The sequence below is a fragment of the Nomascus leucogenys genome, chromosome 21 (assembly GCF_006542625.1).
Source record: "Nomascus leucogenys isolate Asia chromosome 21, Asia_NLE_v1, whole genome shotgun sequence".
NCBI lineage: Eukaryota > Metazoa > Chordata > Mammalia > Primates > Hylobatidae > Nomascus > Nomascus leucogenys.
Window position 1 is genome coordinate 19,639,835 of NC_044401.1, and position 20,739 is coordinate 19,660,573.

General features: G+C 39.9%; 1 protein-coding gene across 3 annotated transcripts; it reads right to left on the reverse strand.

The window, feature by feature from the left end:
• Positions 1 to 477: 477 nt before the first annotated feature.
• On the reverse strand, positions 478 to 20,619 carry PCNP (PEST proteolytic signal containing nuclear protein). Of its 3 annotated transcripts, none has more exons than XR_004027565.1 (5): positions 20,434 to 20,619; positions 15,303 to 15,465; positions 9,412 to 9,486; positions 4,608 to 4,663; positions 478 to 2,293 (listed from the first exon to the last, which is right to left on the reverse strand). XR_004027565.1 is itself a non-coding variant. In XM_030801822.1 (5 exons), the coding sequence occupies exons 1-5, from the start codon at positions 20,558 to 20,560 to the stop codon at positions 2,167 to 2,169; spliced, it is 600 nt and encodes a 199-aa protein (XP_030657682.1). In that variant the 5' UTR covers positions 20,561 to 20,619; the 3' UTR covers positions 478 to 2,166. The 3 variants fall into 3 exon arrangements, 2 of the variants coding, with proteins under 2 accessions (XP_030657682.1, XP_003261802.1); XM_030801822.1 differs by having other exon boundaries at positions 15,303 to 15,517; XM_003261754.4 differs by lacking the exon at positions 20,434 to 20,619 and adding an exon at positions 15,541 to 15,611.
• Positions 20,620 to 20,739: the final 120 nt, after the last annotated feature.

Consider the following 20,739-nt stretch of genomic DNA (forward strand, 5'->3'; position numbering starts at 1 on the left):
CTGTCTCTACTAAAAATACAAAATTTAGCTGGGCGTGGTGGCATGTGCCTGTAGTCCCAGCTACTTGGGAGGCTGAGACATGAGAATTGCTTGAACCCGGGAGGCAGAGGTCGCAGTGAGCCGAGATTGTACCACTGCACTCCAGTCTAGGCAACAGAGTGAGACTGTCTCAAAAAAAAAAAAAAAAAAAAGAATACTTTCTAATATTTAGTCATTGTCAAAGAAAAGCTTTGGCAAGATTTTCTAAAGCACTGGACAATCATTTGACACTGGAGGAGGAGAAGTCTTTTTGAGTCTGAGATTCTGTAATGCTACAGAACTAGGTGCTGAGCTAGGTAGACACTAGTAATTCAGAACTTTGAATCCCCGATTACTTTGGTCAACAATATGAACAAGAGCAACACTTGACATTTGTCTCAACTTTAAAAACAAAAACCAGTAAGCAACAATTAAATGGAACAGAAAATAAAAACACTATTGAGTTTGACAAATTTATTGGTACTTTAGTAAAGACATTCATCTCAGTCATTTCTCTCTCCCAGCTTGACCTTAGGTTAATATTTCATTTGGGTCAAGAAAATAATATGTAGGAGAGGTATGTTATTTTAACAAACAGGAAAATGGACAAAAAATGGATAGTTTGCCTGCATTGAAGTAAGTTAAATTCATGTATCTTGATATAATTAAATCATGTAAGAACTAAGAGTTCTATATACATTTCCATTGTTTTACTTGGGCTTATTCTAAACTTAAATGCTAGTGAACAAAGTGTTAGGAATATACACAGGCTGCTTCTCTGGAGTTATTACCAACTAAAAGACCTCAGCAAGCAGTTACCACCAATAGAACAGTCTGAAGCTGCCTCCAAATATAATATTGTAGGAGTTTTCAAGGAAATTTTTATACTGTATGCTTTTGTCTGTGACTATGCTTTTAAAGATGGGTTTAACTGTCACATTTAAAAAGAAGTTCATATACAATACAAAAATACAAAACAAACACCCTACAATACACAAATCTAACAAAGTATATGTGGTAAGATTCCAAAAAATGTTTGAAGATGCATTTTCTTTCCTTCAATTTCAGTATCTAAAATGTGCTTTTTCAAAGGCCATTGGTCAATATGTACACATTTAAAATAAACCATATAATTTTACTAGTAAGAAAGCCGATAGTTAAGCTCAATTCAAATTGGAGTTCACAAGTTAGTAATTTAAATCCTTAGACAAAGTTACAGAAAGTGCATCTTCTTGTTTTCCATCTTCATACAACGTTAATTTTTTTTTTCGGTGTTTATACCTTTTAAAAAATAAAAACAGCCAAATACTTAAGCAATATGTACATTTAAATTTTTGGTGGTGGTTTGTGTTTTAAAAGAAACAGCTTCCTTATGATTTGCCTCAAGTTCTGGTGGAAATGCTTACAGGAACTAGCTAATAAACAAAAAACAAGAGAAGCACATTCAAAATACTGATTTACTTTGGTAGCAAATGGTTTTTCTTTGAAGACTAATGAAGATAGACAAGACCCATTAAGGTGAAGTGGGCTATTTCAAATATTCAACAGTTTACATAAAAAAAAAAAATTCTTTTAAGAGCTAAGCGTCTGTATCCACGGATAGCAATGCAATACCTAGTTTATGATGACTTGAAACAAAACAAATGCCCATAAGGAAAAAAGCTGTATTTTATCTAAATTTACTTTCAGTCAATAGTTCAGTAACATTTTCCTCCCAATACAATACTCCCTCTCTCTATAAGGCTGTTCCCGGGAGCCAGACAAGTTTAGGTAATAAGGGAGTTAAGAGAGTTAACTGCTTGCAGTTTTAAATAGACAGTAACTTTTTGCTTCCCTCTTAATGTGCTAATAGTTGTGTCTAAAAAAATATGCAATTCTTAAAAAGGTACCATTTCTGATTTATTATCTGTAACCTTTGGAAACTAATCACATGAAACTACAAAATTAGCAAATGTCTTGAAATCTGTATATAAAACATAAATTACCTCTAATTTCAAACTCTCATTTATTAGTGTACCACTCAATTTTTTAAAAAAATGAAAAAGAAAAAAAAAGCGGCTCCAAAGATAGTCTTATACCATTCTTTAAAAAAGGAAACTGTTCCTTTTAACTTTACACCCACCCCACACCCCAATTTCAAAACATCATTTAATTGTCTTGGTCATGGACATTTCCAAGATGAGATTTTATATTTCGCTCCCACAGCTTCTGGTTATCAGAAAACCCATGCTTTCCTTTGTTGAAGGAGTTTGGTCCAGCTGATGTTGGTGTATCCCTGTGTTAAAAGAAAGAAAACTTATTTAAAATGTTATATAAAGCCTTTCAGGTTATGATTTTGATTCATGCAATACATGTTTGTTTAGCACCTATTATAAACACAGACTGAACACTGGAAGCCCCTACAGAGCTTTTTAAAAATACATTTTGCAGGCCAGGCACGGTGCTGATACCTGTAATCCCAGCACTTTGGGAGGTCGAGGCAGGCAGATCACCTGAGGTCAGCAGTTTGAGACCAGCCTGGCCAACACAGTGAAGCCCCGTTTCTACTAAAAATACAAAAATTAGCCAGGCATGGTGGCCCGTGCCTGTAGTGCCAGCTACTTGGGAGGCTGAGGCAGGACAACCGCTTGAACCTGGGAGGCAGAGGTTGCAGTGAGCCGAGATCACGCCACTGCACTCCAGCCTGGGCAACAGAGCAAGACTCTGTCACAAAAAACAAACAAACAAACAAACAAAAAACAAAAAAAACACTTCATAGACAGCTGTAGAATTTCAGATCCAGCAGGCCTAAACTGGGGGTGGGGATAAATCTGTAGTTTTAACAAACATTTAAGGTAATTCTGATAGCTAAGTCTGGCAACCACTACAGTTTTAAAAACTGTTGCCTCCCAGCCAGAGCAACATGGTGGACCCTGTCTCAACAAAAAATTTAAAAATTAGTCAGGTGTGGTGGTGTGCGCCTGTGGTTCCAGCTGCTCAGGAGGCTGAGGTGGGAGGATTGCCTGAGCCCAGGCCAAGACTGCAGTGAGCTATGATCATACCACTGCACTCCAGCCTGAGTGACAGAGCTAGATCCTGTCTTAAAAAAAAAAAACAAAAACACACCAAAAACAAAACAAAACAAAAAAACAAAAAAACGAAAAAAACCTGTTGCCTGTAACCCATTAACAGCATCACGAAGTCAATGTGATAGCTGGCCGCCAGCATTTGTAAAAAATGAAATAGAAGAAAAACATGAAGATATATTACACACAGAAAGGTTCAGTGTCATTTTATGAACTTCTGCTTCAGTTATTTATGTTTAACTATATTAATACATGTGCTGGGTGTTTAGGCGGGACAACGTCATATGTACTTCCTACTTTACACTCAGTATGAAAGGAAGGCATGCAGGCAGCCACTGGGATTGACTCTACCTGAATCACATAATGGAAGTCTGGAGACTTATGCTTGTGTATAGATTTAGCACTTAGCATCATCATACTGGTAGTTAAACAGGAAAAGGAAAAAGATTTACCACTCAGTTCTTTGTGGGTTCATACATTTGGAAGAAATGGGGACATAATATGGGGTTGAGGTGGAATTAAGCTTTCTTACTGATCTCTAAGCTATCCATTAATGCACACAAAGACAGGAAACTGCACGTTATGTTAACTTAAAATTAAATGTTATCTCCATGACAACAGCAACAATGGAGAAAATTAAAATACTTTCATTTGTCTTATTTTGGTATTTGGCAAAGTCATTAAAGCAAAAAAGAAATATAAGATAATGTGGTAGAAATGATATCATAAGTGAAGTGGCTGGGCATGGTGGCTCACACCTATATTCCCAGCACTTTGGGAGGCTGTGGCAGGACTGCTGGAGGCCAGGAGTTTGAGACCAGCCTGGGCAACATAGCAAGATCCTGTCTCCACTTACAAATTTTTTTAAAAAATGAAGTGACTGAAAGCCATCTGTTTTATACCAGGAAAAATTTTGAAATCAGAAACATTTCTTATTTGAAAAAACAGGCTGGGCGTGGTGGCTTACACCTGTAATCCCAGCACTTTGGGAGGCTGAGGTGGGGAGATCACTAGCCCTCAGGAGTTAGAGACCAGCCTGGGCAACATAGCGAGACCTTGTCTCTACTAAAAATAAAAATAAAAAAATCAGCCGGGTGTCGTGGCATATCTCTGTGGTCCCAGCTACTTGAGAGGCTGAGGTGGGAGGGTAGCTTGAGTGTGGGAGATCGAGGCTGCAGTGAGCTGTGATTGTGCCACAGCATTCCAGCCTGGGCAACAGAGTAAGACCCTGTCAAGAAGTAAATTATTGTTATGTCTTAAGATACTCATTTTCTTTAACTGGGAGACTAAATAAAATCACTGATAGTTCACAGAATAATTACAGTTATCTTTCTTCATGAGGATTGATCCATGTCTTATTCATCTTCAAAATCCTAATTAATCATCTAGTACACAGAAAATGCTTTTAAAAACTGTTCAGCCCAAATGCACAAAAGCCTGAACTCGAAGAAATCATGTGCAAGTTATTTTTGTTCTTAATTCACCTTTGTAACTTTCTATAATATTTATGAAAAATTATAATACCTTCCAATATTCTTCATCCTCATCTTTGCTTCTGGAGGCATTTCCTCTGGTTCACTCTAAAGAAAAAAGTAAGTAAACCAAGATAACTGCATACAGACTTATTCAATTCCTGCTTACTAATATGCTGAATTTTATATCTAAGTCTTTTAGCATTTTCACTACTGTAAATTTTGGTAAAAGGAGAAAATTAGTGAGCTATTTACCTTAACTACATTTAAAAAATAAATGCCTGTCTTCTAGGGTGCTGATTTTGCATAAAGAAAAAAAATTGCTGAAAAAACAAACATTCTAGAAATAAAACCATTTAGCTACTAAATGCTACACATTGTGTTAAATGTTTGTATATGTCCTATCTCTTAAAAATCCTAACATAATCGCATGAGGGAGGTATGATTATCATCATTCATATTTTGCAGGTGAGGTAACAAAGTTAACTTGCTCAAGGAAACAAAGCAAATGAATAGCAAAAGAGTTTGACACCAAAGCAAAGGTTCTTAACCACTTTAAGGTACTGCTCCTCAAAAATATCTACTACAATAAAGACATCTTGAAAGCTCATTCCTGGCTGGGTGCAGTGGCTCACACCTGTAATCCCAGCACCCTGGAAGGCTGAGGTGAGTGGATCACCTGAGGTCAGGAGTTCAAGATCAGCCTGGCCAACATGGTGAAACCCTGTCTCTACAAAAAATACAAAAAATTGGCCAGGCGTGGTGGTGCGTGCCTGTAATCCCAGCTACTCAGGAGGCTGAGGCAGGAGAATTGCTTGAATTCGGGAGGCAAAGGTTGCAGTGAGCTGAGATCGTGCCACTGCACTCCAGCCTGGGTGACATGAGTGAAACTCTGTCTCAAAGAAAAAAAAAAAAGAGAGCTCATTCCTTTTTCTATACTTATAGTTGTTGAAAATTGTGGGGAAAGTTCCTTTCAAATGTAAGTTTTTATGTATAAATGCTGCTGCTTAGCTAAATACTACTGCTTAGCTAAATACTACTTTTTAAAAGGGTGTTGATCCAGCTTGAAGGGACTTCTACTGGTTAAATCTGTGACAATTTGAGCTTTATAACCTATTGAATAAAGTAAGATTCCATGAGTACACACTTGAATAAATAAAATTTAAGTGTGATAATAAGAAGCTCTTCCTTACAGTAAGAGACAGTTAATAGATGCAGAAAGGATGACAGAATCAGAAAAATCATCATTTGGCAAACCTTATCATAATAATTCTGGTGAGAATTATCAACGGATGTTAACACTAGTGAGTGAACGTCCTCAATCATATTATTTTCACATATTTTCAATGCCTATCCCCACAAAATAAATTTTAATTACAAAAGGTAGAATAGTAATTTGACAGTGAAGAAATCTGGCAGGCACCACTTTAACCAAATGATCAAAGTTAACACTGTTTTAGTGATGGGGCATATTGACAGCATGTGCTCCCTGATATGATGCACTGATAACTTGGCATCACTTTTGTGGTATTTGTGCCAAAAGAAAGAAACGTGAAACTAATCATTAGGAAACATCAGACAAATCCAAACTGAGCGAGTTTATACAAAATAACTGGCCTGTACTCTTCAAAAATGTTAATACCATGAAATATACACAAAGACTCATGAATTTGTCCAAATTAAAGGAGACTACACATATGTAACAACTGGAAAAATATTTTAAAATTCAAAATTAATTAAGTGGCTATCCTCTTTGTTCAGTATATTTCAAACTCAAATATATATCCAAGGTTACTTATGATTTAAAAAAAAAAAAAAGATTTCGGATACATGTGTTTTTTAAATCTATGAGACAGTTTATCCTTTATTACTGTTATATTATAGCAGAAAGAATGTTGTCTAAATGCATCCGAAATTTATTTAAAAGCAGGGAAAACAGCAGGGTATGATGCAAAGAACAAGTAACAGGAAGACGTAAAAGACAACACGTGTGTGCACTGGCATGTGCTCATGCATACTTGATTGCTCCATTTTCATTTTTTTTGGAGATGGAGTCTTGCTCTGTTGCCCAGGTTGGAGTGCAGTGGCGCGATCTTGGCTCACTGCAACCTCCACCCTCCGGGTTCAACCAATTCTCCTGCCTCAGCCTCCTGAGTAGCCAGGATTACAGGCTTATGCCACCACGCCCAGCTAACTTTTTGTATTTTTAGTAGAGACGGGGTTTCACCATGTTAGCCAGATGGTCTTGATCTCCTGACCTCGTGATCCACCCGCCTAGGCCTCCCAAGTACTGGGATTATAGGCGTGAGCCACTGTGCCCAGTCAATTTCTCCATTTTCAAAATATGAATAAATATATCACACAACTCACAAATTAAGGGTAAAATAATGTGAAAAGATATCCAAATTGTTAGGCATTCAAAGTAAGCCACTGTTGTAATGTAGGTGCTTACAATTTCCAACCTCTGCACTTTTGCACGTATTCCCTGCATCCTGTATTGTTCTTCCCTCCTACAGTCTGTACATCTCTGAATGGGTTGAATCAAATGGTATCTGATTTCTTAAGAATGTTAGAGATGCCAAGAAACTTTAAATATTATTTAAGTTAGTGTTTCTCAAACTTAATTCAGGTCTTCCAACTGCCAGTCCAGTGGTCTTTTACATGCTGCTGCATCTAGTATCTGGCCTTTACTCCTTTTCTCAATTTCCACAGTATCATTTATTCAGATACTTTCGATTTTTACCTTGTATTGTCTTACATTTAAGTCTGCCCTACTAGACTGGGTTCCTAGGTGAACGTTTCTGATTTATCTTTATAACATCACAGTGGCTAACATACAGAAAGCACTCAAATGGATAGAATGAGTGAAAGTCTGAGAGAGAACACACTGATGACTACAGTAATTTTCTGCTTATTGATTTGGGCTCCAATGATTCCATATTTATCCTTGCTCAAAATTCCTCTACAAACTCTCCAGTTCAGTCAAATGCAGCTACTCAGCATTTACTGCTTGTGACTTGAAAATTGATAGCTTGGCTTACAAAAGTTTTGTTTTTTTTTTTTGAGACAGAGTTTTGCTCTTGTTGCCCAGGCTGGAGTGCAATGGCATGATCTCGGCTCACTGCAACCTCTGCCTCCCAGGTTCAAGCAATTCTCCTCCCTCAGCCTCCCGAGTAGCTGGGATTACCCGCATGCACAACCACACCCTGCTAATTTTGTGTTTTTTGTAGAGACGGGGTTTCTCCATGTTGAGGCTGGTCTCGAACTCCTGACTTCAGGTGATCTGCCCGCCTTGGCCTCCCAATGTGTTGGGATTACAGGTGTGAGCCACCGCGCCCAGCCACAAAATTATTTCTTGATTCACTAAAACCCTGCCTAATGTTTTAGTATCTACTTCATATATATTCTTCCCAAATCACTTCAGTCCTCTGAACATATTAAGTCTTATCCACATAAGAACATATGGCCGTGTGGTGGCTCACACCTGTAATCCCAGCATTATGGGAGGCCAAGGCAGAGGTTCCCTTGAGCCCAGGAGTTTGAGACCAGCCTGGGCAACATGGTGAAACCCTGTCTCTCCAAAAAATACAAAAATTAGCTGACCATGGTGGGGCATGCCTGTGGTCCAGCTACTTGGGGGGCTGAGGTGGGAGGATCACTTGAGCCTGGGAAGTCAAGGCTACAGTGAGCTGTGATTATGCTACTGCACTCCGGCCTAGGCAACAAAGCAAGACACACTCTCTCTCTCTCTCTGAAGCAAGAAACTCACACACACACACACACACACACACACACACACACACACACACACGAATATACGCCCACATATGCTTTTGGGAACAACTACTGATGTATCCTGAAACACTTATTTGCTACAGAATGACGTCACGTCATGAGTAGGGGTTAGGTTTTAATGTCAGAGTCTAGTACAAAAACATCAGTCAGAATTATACTTGAAACTTCCATAGGTCATTCATAACATGGGAAGATAGAGACATTGTGAGGGGCATGAGGAAATTGGGACTAAGGGACTGTCAGATAAGCATCTCATGCTCATTCTGGACCACATGCTTTTTGAGTAGAACTTCTGGCAGAATCACCAGCACTATTTAATTGTTATCCCTCCTAGGGATATGGGAAATGAGCACAATAGTTGACTTTTTTTTTTTTTTTGAGACAGAGTCTCGCTCTGTTGCCCAGGCTGAAGTGTAGCGGCATGATCTTGGCTCACTGCAACCTCCGTCTCCTGGGTTCAAGCAATTCTCCTGCCTCAGCCTCCTGAGTAGCTGGGATTATAAGCGTGTGCCACCACGCCTGGCTAATTTTTGTATTTTTAGTAGAGATGGGGTTTCACCATATTGGCCAGGCTAGTCTTGAACCCCTGACCTCAAGTGATCCACTTGCCTCAGCCTCCCAAAGTGCTAGGATTACAGGCATGAGATACCACGCCTAGCCAATGGTTGGCTTTTTAAAATTGAATGCATGCATAATGTATCATTACTGAAGACCCCAACTATAAAAATTATTAAGGCAACAGTATTGGATTTTTCTTAGTATTAGGCAATAGTATTTGGATTTTTTGGATCCTACATACTTCCTAGCACAAACTACTCATAATAAGCATTTGCTGATTTCATCCTTAAGCTTCTTGCCCCCAAAGTCAACAATACTCTAAAATAATCCTACAACCAAATAAAATGCAAAAATAGAGTATCCAGTTTTTATGGATGTCACACACAGACACAAAAACTATTATAAAGAAAATTCACTAATACTATTATAACCTATAATTTGCCACTAATACCTTCCTTAAATAACTGGTTAAAGTAAAAAAACAAAACTGGATATCAACTTACATCTTCATCTTCATTAAAAGCTGCTGCTACTGAAAGAGTTTTTGGAGCAAGAGTTGGAACGGTTTCTTTAGGCTTCTGAAAAAGAAACATATTAAAAAGAATATCATGTAAATAACATTTATACAAGCTTGTTTAATGATATGAATAATTTATCTTGAAAGATTTAACTGTATTTCCATAGAAATTTGTATAGTAACGAACCCAATACTTTGGACAAATCCATTCTCTCTTTTCAAAAATGTGGATTATCAGTGGGTATGTTTTACTTACTAACTAGTGATGTCCATTTGTTGCCCTCCTATAAAAGATTTCCTAGTTAAGATCTACAATATCACTTGCCTAAGGGGTACGGTACAGCCAAGAGAAAATGATTAGTAATACCTTCCCATAGTAATGTTAAATACAATGTGCCTTGAAAGCATAAAAGGGGCTTTCTGCTCCTAGGCCTATAAACATAATTAATCCAAACCATCTCTTCTCACTATGTTTTTTGTTTTTCTTTTTGAGAATGGAGTCTTGCTCTGTCGCCCAGGCTGGAGTGCAATGGCATAATCTTGGCTCATTGCAGCCTATGCCTCCTGGGTTCAAATGATTCTCATGCCTCAGCCTCCTGAATAGCTGGGATTACAGGTGTGTGCCACTATGCCCAGCGAATTTATTTTGTATATTTAGTAGAGATGAGGTTTCGCCATGTTGGCCAGGCTGGTCTTGAACTTCTGACCTCAAGTGACCTACCCGCCTCAGCCTCCTAAGGTGCTCTCTACTAAAAATACAAAAAACCAGCCAGGTGTGGTGGTGAGTGCCTGTAATCCTAGTTCCTTGGGAGGCTGAGGCAGGAGAATCGCTTGAACCCAGAAGGCAGAGGTTGCAGTGAGGTGAGATCACGCCACTGCATTCCAGCCTGGGTGACAGTGAAACTCTGTCTCAAAAAAATAAAAAAATAAAAAAATATAAACACCCTTTCCTTGGCTTCTGTAAATGCTTTTTATTGGTTATTCTCCTAATTCTCCGACATTTTGTTCTGTCCCTTTCCTGCTGCTCCCCATTTAGAAGATATGGATACCCAGGCAGGCACAGTGGCTCACATCTGCAATCTCAACACTTTGGGAAGCTGAGTCAGGAGGGGTGCTTGAGACCAGGAGTTCCAGGCCAGCCTGGTCAACACAGCAGGTCCCCCATCTCTAAAAAAAATTTTTTTTTAATTAGCAGACAACCAGAATTTTGTTGTCAATGACTTTTCCTTCTCTGGTTGATTTCATTCATTCCTAGTTTTAACTACCAAATCCTATGTCTACCCCTAAATGGGCTATCATCTGCCTACTGGGCAGCTCCACTTAGGAGCTCCCCTAGGTACTTTAGTTTCACAGTGTTCATAAGTACTCAAACCAGAAAATCTTTTCTTCAACTTGTAAGGTCCTGTTGATTAGAGACACCTATTAAGTAAACTTAATTCTCCCTCTGCCTTTTCAATCATGCTATCACATTACCAACTTAAGGTCCTTAGCATTACCTGCCTGGACTACTGTCAGAAATACATCTCCTAGCTGGGCACAGGGGCTCATGCTTGTAATCCCAGCACTTTGGGAGGCTGAGGCAAGTGGATCACTTGAGGTCAGGAGTTCGAGACCAGCCTGGCCAACATGGTGAAACCCTCTCTCTACTAAAAATACAAAAAAAAAAAAAAAAAATTAGCTGGATATGGTGGTGACGCATGCCTGTAATCTCAGCTACTCAGGAGGCTGAGGCAGAAGAATTGGTTGAACCCGGAAGGCAGAGGTCGCAGTGAGCCAAGATCACACCTTTGCACTCCAGCCTGGGTGACAGAGTGAGTCTCCATCTCAAAAAACAAAAAATAAAAAAAAACATCTCCTGACCTTTCTTTCTTTTTTGAGACAAGGTCTTACTCTGTCACCTAGGATGGAGTGCAGTGGTGCAAATCTTGTCTCACTGCAGCCTCGACCTCCCTGGCTCAAGTGATCCTCCCACCTCAGCCTCTCAAGTAGGTGGGACTATAGGCACACCCTGCCATGCCTGGCTCATTTCTTATTTTTGAGACGGTCTTTCTCTGTCACCGAGGCTGGAGTGCAATGTCACGATCTCAGCTCACTACAACCTCCAACTCCTGGGTTCAAGTGATTCTCCTGCCTCAGCCTCCCAAATAACTGAGATTACAGATGTGTGCCACCATGCCTGGCTAATTTTTTGTATTTTTCAGTAGAGATGGAGTTTTGCTATGTTGGCCAGGCTGGTCTCGAACTCCTGGCTTCAAGAGATCCACCGACTTGGCCTCCCAAACTGCTGGGTTTAGAGGCCTGAGCCACTGCGCCCAGCCTTGTTTATTTTTTGTAGAGAAGAGGTCTCACTGTGTTGCCCAGGCTGGTCTCAAACTACTGAGCTCAAGCAATCCTGCCTCAGCTTCCCAAAATGCTGAAATTATAGGCGTGAGCCACTGCACCTGGCCTCACCACTTTCTGCATCCTCTTCCCACCAACCATCTATATGGTACCACTGTGATGCTTCTAAGATGCAAATCTGTTTAAGTCTTGAGACTCATTATGGAATATAAGCCCTTAAATTCGGTCTCATGGTCTTAATTTTGGGGGCTGTTTATCCCTACACTTCCCCACCAAACCCTGTCCAAATACTAATGATTTTCTCAATGTACTATATGGCTTCACATCTTAACTGCCTTTGCATGAAATGCCCTTTTGCTCCTGCCTACATTTAAGTCCAACTCAAAGATCACTTCATCAGTAAAATCTTCTCTGATCTACTGAAACAAAATTAACCATCCCTTCTTTTATACCACACACATTTTTTCTATAAATAGTGTTTTCTTTTGAAGGAATAAAACATGGTTCAGTTAGAGATTATGCATAGTAACTCTAGAAACACCCTTAATTTTTTAAAGATGTCATGTTTTTAATGTTCTGGACACAAATAAGCATTTGTTGGCTGATTAACTATCTTCATATAATCAATCCAGCAATTTCAATTTTTTTTTAATATCCTACACCTCACCCCCGCAATAAGACTGTGTTTACACTGTAGCTTATCTTATTTTTGAGACAGAGTCTCACTCTGTTGCCAGGCTGGAGTGCAGTGGCACAATCTTGGCTCACTGCACCTCTGCATCCCGGTTCAAGCAATTCTCCTGCCTCAGCCTCCCGAGTAGCTGGGACTACAGGCGCATGCCACCACACCCAGCTAATTTTTGTATTTTTAGTAGAGATGGGGTTTCACCATGTTGGCCAGGATGGTCTCGATCTCTTGACCTTGTGATCCACCCACCGTGGCCTCCCAAAGTGCTGGGATTACAGGCGTGAGCCACCACGCCCAGTCTTGCAGTTTATTTTATAAAAACAGATTTGTTTTCCAAAACTAAAAAGTTTTACTAAGTAGTTTTTTCAAAATATAACCCTTCCACCCCAAATTATCAGAAATTACGAATCATGTCAATTATTTAGAAAGAGTAGGCCGGGCGCGGTGGCTGACACCTGTAATCCCAGCACTTTGGGAGGTTGAGGCAGGCAGATCACCTGAGGTTGGGAGTTCAAGACCAGCCTGACCAACATGGAAAAGCCCCGTCTCTACTGAAAATACAAAGTTAGCCAGGCTTGGTGGTGCATGCCTGTAATCCCAGCTACTCGGGAGGCTGAGGCAGGAGAATCACTTGAACCCTGGAGTCAGAGGTTGCCATGAGCCAAGATCGCACCATTGCACTGCAGCCTGGGCAACAGGAGTGAAACTCCATCTCAAAAAAATAAAAAAAAGAAAGAGAAGCCGAGCTCAGTGGCTAATGCCCATAATTCCAGCACTCTGGGAGGCCGAGGTGGGCGGATCACCTGAGGTCAGTAGTTTGAGACCAGCCTGGCCAACATGGTGAAATCCTAGCTCTACTAAAAATACAAAAATTAGTCAGACGTGGTGGCGTGCACCTGTGGTCCCAGCTACTCAGGAGGCTGAGGCAGGAGAATCACCTGAACCCAGGAGGCAGAGGTTGCAGTGAGCCGAGATTGTGCCACTGCACTCCAGCCTGGATGACAGAGTGAGAGACTCCATCTCCAAAAATAAATAAATAAATAAATACATACATACATACATACAAATAAATTGAAAAAAAAGAGTAGAGATTTAGATTTAGGGCCGGGCGCGGTGGCTCAAGCCTGTAATCCCAGCACTTTGGGAGGCCGAGGCGGGCGGATCACGAGGTCAGGAGATCGAGACCATCCTGGCTAACACGGTGAAACCCCGTTTCTACTAAAAATACAAAAAATTCACTCCAGCCTGGGTGAAAGAGCGAGACTCCGTCTCAAAAAAAAAAAAAAAAAAAAAAAAATACAAAAAATTAGCCGGGAGTGTTGGTGGACGCTTGTAGTCCCAGCTACTCGGGAGGCTGAGGCAGGAGAATGGTGTGAACCCAGGAGGTGGAGGTTGCGGTGAGCCGAGATCGTGCCACTGCACTCCAGCCTGGGGGACAGAGAAAGACTCCGTCTCAAAAAAAAAGAGATTTAGATCTAGGAACTATGTTCATGCACAGTAAAATCTATTCTCAAGGGGACCATCTATAGTAGAAGTACACCTGAGAATATATATTTAATATACTGCCTATCAAAAAACATTAAATATTTATGCAGTTAGGTCTATACAAGTTTTATAACTACATATTAAAAACAATCAGCTGAAGTACAGAAATAGAGTAATGAAGTACTGATGTTATAAGCTCAATGTTTTTTGTTCAGACTGAATTTTTTTAAAAATAGAAATAGAAAAAGGGCAAACAGAGCAGAGTGAGGGTGGGGATTTCAAGTAATAATAGCTTTTTAAAATGAGAATAGCCCAAATATACTGACTGCTCCAGACCATATTTTTAAGATCTTTGAATAAACATCTAATGTAGAATAAAGCTATGCACATCTGACAAATGAGCATTACCTTTCACAGCACAAATAAAAATAACCAACTCAAAGGGAATTTTAGGATTTTTCTCCTCACACAAGAATGTAACCATTTTCCAAAGCCAATAGCAATACACTATTTAAGTAACTTCTTTTTTCCTTAAATAAGAAATCTATTTGGTTGAAGGTTATGAAGTTTTCATATTATAGGTCAGAAACAAATATCTACAACTTCATATGCTTCAAATTAATATTTCAAACACTTCAGAGGTTCCATGGTTAATAAGTATTAATCTAAGGCTGACATCTTAAAACAAAGGATCAAATATTGACCTGTAAAAGACTACCAACATAAAATATACAGTATTCAATGCCCATTTGTCGTTCCAAAGTAAGATAATTAGGTAGATCTTATCAAGCAATACCTTACTAATATTAACCTTTTAAGATACAAATAACTAATTTCTCAATATTATTTTTAATACTACAGGCACTGAAAGATAAAAAAATAAACTTTGGAAAATCTTTCTGACAATATTTTTCAGAGGACTTGCTCAACTTAGAAAAAAATTTTTTTTTTTTTAATTATATTTTTATTTTTTGTAGAGATAGATCTTGCCATGTTGCCCAGACTGAAATTCCTGGGCTCAACTGGTCCTCCCACTTTGGCCTCCCAAAGTTTTTAGATTACAGGTGTGAGCCACTGTGCCCAGCCAACTTAGAAAAATTCTAAGTTTATCATTTTATAAATCATATTCCCTATAATAGTTGTTCCTAATATTCCAAATCTTTGTTTCTTAACAGCTTTATTGAGATAAATTCATTCAGACCCTTCTTAAACAGGGTGCTAATCATCTAAGTTCATAGGTCAAAGATTACTTCTCAAACAATGTACCTTTTCACCCTTAATTTACCATAACCTAGTAAATGCCACGTTTCCAAAGCAAATCCTTAAGACCCATTACAAACATTATATATGAAATAACAACTCACACTTGATCCAAGTTTGATGGATATGGCTGATGCTTTCTTTGTCGTCTGACTACCTATGGCAAATCCAAACTTGGAGATCTTTGTAGGCTTTGTTGGGAGGTCGGCAGCTTCTTCTTCAGCTGATCGCTTCTCAGCGCTGCGACTGGAACTTTCCCCTCCATTACTGGAAGAAACAGTCTTAGTTTTCACAGGTTTTTCTGCTTCTTCTTCAGGTCCTGGTGAAGTCGAAACAACTTACCAAGATGAGCTATTTTTACTGAGCAGATTGATGGGAGCAGCAACCTCAAAAAGCATCGTTATAAGGAAGATACCTCTGCAGTTGTCACCTACTGACCCAACAGTCTCTTCCACTGTTTGTTAGAGTATACAGCAGGAACTGAGATTGTGTGGCAGTAGAAGAGGCTCCCATGAATTAACTAGCATAAAATACAGAGCAATTTAAAATTATAAACACAGAGTTCACAAAATGTCAAGACCCTGCAACTAAACACTACAATTTGTACAATAATCTGGTTATTCGTGGGATTTTGCTTTTTAGAAATCAGATCTATCTAACATCTTTTACACTTAGTAGTTTGTGAGCAATTAGTCACATGGTAAAATAATACACTTGGCTAATAAATTTTAATATTCTTCGGTACTGCAGTAATAATCATACAAAGTACCTAGTTATGAACAGGCCCATTATTACCCAAACGACAGTGTTAATACAGCCCAGTTATTTCCTTGAGTGATGTGTTCCTCATGTACATCTCACACAATCTTAGAAGTTGAAAGGGAACTTCAAGGTCACCCTCTTGAGAAATTTAATTCTACTCTGACAATTTGGTTATTACCTGTTTTAAGCTATTAAAAAAATCATACTTTGGTTTATATGTTAGTTTTTTCATGAAAGATGAGCTAATCATAATTTCAAACAGTAGAAGGCATACATATGTAGGTTTGGAAGGCAAAATGTCTTGCTAATTTTGCTTCTGTTTGTATGAAGTCAATGATGAAATTAGTTCACATTCTGACTTTCTTGGGTCTGTTATATAAGACTAAGAACATATCAGGCGATAAGACAAAAGAAGGCTGGCTGATCATTAAAACTTTTATTTTCTTTCCCCAGTTTGCCCATTCACCATATAGAATGTATTATGCTACACTGGATCAAGAGTTTATTTATGGAGAAAAAGAAGATGCTCCAAGAGATGGCCTTGATAACAGTTAAGAAAGCAGGACACAGAGCTAGAATGGGGAGAAAAAAAGTCGAACACAGACTGACAAGTAAAGGATTAAAAGACCAGAGGCTAGAGATATAGATCTATATAGTTTTGGAATAATGGGGTCTCTGGATTAATAAGCTCTTTGAACAAAACATTTGATTCTGTTTAGGTGAAAAATAGAAGAAACTCTTTATTCCCTTTGGACAAGGAGTAAAAGTTGTAATGACAGTATAGGGCAGGGAAATTAAGCAGGATTATGCTTTGGGATTTCCCTAAGAGACAAAGATAGCACTGAAATGGTTGCTTGAGGTGCCATTCTCTTATTTATGTGTAAAATCACAAAAGCACCTGAAGAATTAAAGAATCAAGATTGCTATTCAATCGCTGAAAAACGGAACTCAATTTATGAAGCACAGAATATCTTTGAAAAAGAGTATGATGCAAACGGTTTTTTCAGAGTCTGTTTATAACTAAAAGCACTTAACGCTAATTTTATTCTGTATTCTATTTGTAGCTCTAATCAAGTATGACATTTCATAGCGGAGCCCAAACAATAACTACTTTCCTGTGACTGACACACAGGAGCCTCTTTGGCTCTACACAATGGAACAGAGAAACATACAGAAAACCTGCTGGCTTTATATGTAGAAACAATCTATACACTAAAGAATGACTAAATACATGATCAGTTTTTTTAAAAATGAGAAAATCGCTTATCAATTTAGAACATAAAACATGGATAAAATAGCAAATTACTAGATTCTTTACTAAGGAATATTTTAATAAAAGGAATTTTATCTAATTTGTACTCTGAGCAAATAAAACATGTAATTAATATGAAATCAAATTACACATGGTACTAGCATTTTTTTTTTTTTTTTCATTGAGTAGCTGGAGAGGGGTGAGCCTTAGAGCACAAAGGTACCTTACTTTGAAAAAATTACCCAGTAAGCGGGGCACAGTGGCTCACACGTGTAATCCCAGCACTTTGGGAGGCCAAGGCGGGTGGATCACCTGAGGTCAGGAGTTTGAGACCAGCCTGGGCAACACGGCAAAACCCCGTCTCTACTAAAAATACAAATTAAGATGGGAGTGGTGACAAGTGCCTGTAATCCCAGCTACTCGGGAGGCTGAGGCAGGAGAATCGCTTGAACCCAGGAGGCAGAGGTTGCAGTGAGCTGAGATCATGCCACTACACTCCGGCCTGGGCGACAGAGCGTGACTTCATCTCAAAAAAAAAAAAAAAAAAAAAGGAAGAAAAAACTACCTCATAAAGTTTAAGTCCATAAGGGTACCCTTCATAACCCATTTGCATTCTGGTTGCTTTCTTTTTTGAAAGAAGGGCAGAGCTACCTCTCTAGTATGCACAGAGGTGTGCAGCCTAAATGAGAAGGTATTCAAGACCCTACTAGTGTCTGACATAAATGTCCATTTCACTGACGCAGTTCTTGGTATAACCAAAAAAGCTTGAGATGGCCATGACTATGTATGACTAGCTCTTCTTTAACATTTTTCTTAACATTATTTCTCCTAACATTATTTCAAAGAGCTACAAAGATATAACCGAAGGGAGGAGAAAAAAAACTACCAGTTTTACCCTATTATTTAAAGCAGGTAGTTCAAATAAGTAGCTTCTTTCATAGACATAAATTAACGTTGGCCGGGCGCGGTGGCTCACGCCTGTAATCCCAGCATTTCCGGAGGCCGAGGCGGGCGGATCACGAGGTCAAGAGATTGAGACCATTCTAGCCAACATGGTGAAATCTCGTCTCTACTAAAAATACAAAAATTAGCTGGGCGTGGTGGCAAGCGCCTGTAGTCCCAGCTACTTGGGAGGCTGAGGCAGGACAATCACTTGAACCGGGGAGGCGGAATTTGCAGTGCATCCAGGTCACGCCACTGCATTCCAGCCTGGCAACAGAGCGAGACTCCATCTCAAAAAAAAAAAAAAGAAAAGAAACGAAACTATTAATAAAAAAAAAAAAAAAACTTACACTTCCAACTCAGTAGACTGCTCGACAGGAATTAAAATTCAGAATATTCTCTAGTTAAGCCCCTAAGACAAACTTGACAGTGTTTTAAAAAAAGTGACTATCTGCCATAAAATTACCAATTTCGCAATATCCATGGTATGACATTTTTAACTATGATTCCTCTGCACAATTTCATTAAAAATATCTGACATTCAAAAATGGCTTAAATGTAACAGCACTACTTTCTTGTAACGGCAAGGAAACAAATTATGTAGGAGTTAAGGGATATTTACTTACTCTAAGTTACCAAGAAAAAGACCATAATAATTTTTCTGATACCAATTAGCAAAGTAATTTTATACTACTTCTCCCCACATGCTAAAATGGAAACATCAATATTCATACTATAGAATAACCCTCAACTGAAAGAATGGCAGATAAATTATACAGTGGATTTATAATGACACTCAAGGTACATTTTGACAGCACATTAAACACGTCTGCTACCCTCGGTCAAGACAGTTAACGAGATGGCCTTAAAATCAACACATGATTCTTTAGGCTTTTCCTCAAACTACTTCTAAATTTTTTTGCTTTTCCTCAAACTACTTTTAAATTTTTATGTAATTTTCTCCCACAATTTCCAAGACAAATTTTTTGGGAAAAAAAATTCCCTAGTGAGAAAGCAGTAGATGGTTTAAATTTACATAGTTCTTTCATTAGGTATTTTACTAGTTTTCTTTTTTAAAAAAAGGAAGGGGGTGGGGAGGGAAGAGAGAGATGGAGTTCCAGCTTAACTAACAGAACTGTACGTGTTTTTTAAAAAGGAAATCCTGGGTCCAAAGTAATTAACATTACACTTAATCTTTTCAATAATTTTTGTTCCCAAGACAATTCACATGAAACATTGTTAGTAGGTCTACTAGTGGCCTTCATATGCTATTAATCGTTTCTATTTTCTCATATTAAATAATTTCGGGAATGATAACTGAGGTGGTCAGAATAGAGAATAATGTTTAAAATGTTTTTAGAACATTTTAAACAGCTCGCACGTGTTAAGTCACTTGTCTTGTTATGTGCAAAGAGGGAGCTGGAGAGATTACGTTTCTTTTTCTTAACGCACAAGACCCGAATTTAGGGAGTGGAATGGACAGAATAAGGATAGCTGTAACCTGAGTTTAACATCGTAACAAAATACAGGAAGAGTCACGCTAGACTATTTAGTCACCTAAGTATCTGGCAAGCGGTCAGCTGGCAACAGCCTAAGGGAAGATACTTCAAAGAAAGGCAACCGAACCTTAGCCCTAGACCCCGCAGCTTAAACCAGAGGGCAGGCAAAGGCATTCCTCTTCCCCTCCATCACCTCGGCCCATCCTGTCACAGGGTCAATATTAAACTTGGAAGTAAAGGAAAGAGAGCAGGCCGGAGTTGTCCACCTCCTCAGTGAAAAGGGAGCAGCAAGCGTAATTAACTCCTGCGTGTAACTGAGAGGCCGGCACCGTCAGAAACTCAGCCTGCGGCCAGTTCCCGCGGCAACTACTCGGTGGCTCGCACTGTGTGTATGTTTTGTCTCATGAGCGTCTCCGGTGTGTGTGTTTTGTGTGATGTGCGTCTCCGGTGTGGCGGTAGCGGCTCCTGCACCGCCGCTCCTGGCCCACCCCGAGTTCGGTCTCCCTTTCTGGCGCCCATCTCCCTTCTCCTCGGAATCAGGGCCTCCGCTGGGGCCAGGAGGTGACGAACAGTGGCCGGCTCTCCCCAGGCAAGGAGGCGATGTAGGCCCGGAGCCCAGCGGGCCGCATCGGGCGTGCCCGAGGCAGGTCTGGGCCCAGCACCTGGCCGGGTGAGGTCCAGATCCGCCCATTCTCGCCCCACCCCACTCCCCCCACCCTGGGAGCTCAAAGAAAGGCCCGGAGCATCCCACGCTGCCCACGACGCTGGGGTTGTGTTCACCTCCGGCGGCTCCAGCTCGCTGCGACTTTTCAGGCTTCTCCTCTCCCGCCTTCCCGTCCGCCATTTTCCCCGCCGCGGCCTCCCCTGCAGCCACGCCAAGGACGTCACGACCCCGCCCAACAACCATTGAGTTTTTGGGGCCAGCCGGCGTGGTGGCAGCCTAGAGCGGTCCCGAGGAATGAAAAGAGGCCTCCTTCGGAAGCGGAAGTGGATGTGATGTCATCGAGTAGCCGCCTCGGAAGGAAGAGCTGGGAAGGTTGGGCGGTCTAAGAGTGCTGGCTAGGGGCTTTATTAGAGGGCAGTCAG

Coding starts and splice junctions, on each gene's coding strand:
- PCNP (XM_030801822.1), bottom strand. CDS start 20,560: ATGGTTGTTGGGCGGGGTCGTGACGTCCTTGGCGTGGCTGCAGGGGAG. Junction 9,487..15,302: donor CCATCAAACTTGGATCAAGT/GTGAGTTGTTAT, acceptor TTTCTTTTTCAG/AAGCCTAAAGAAACCGTTCC. Junction 4,664..9,411: donor CTTTTAATGAAGATGAAGAT/GTAAGTTGATAT, acceptor TTTTTTCTTTAG/AGTGAACCAGAGGAAATGCC.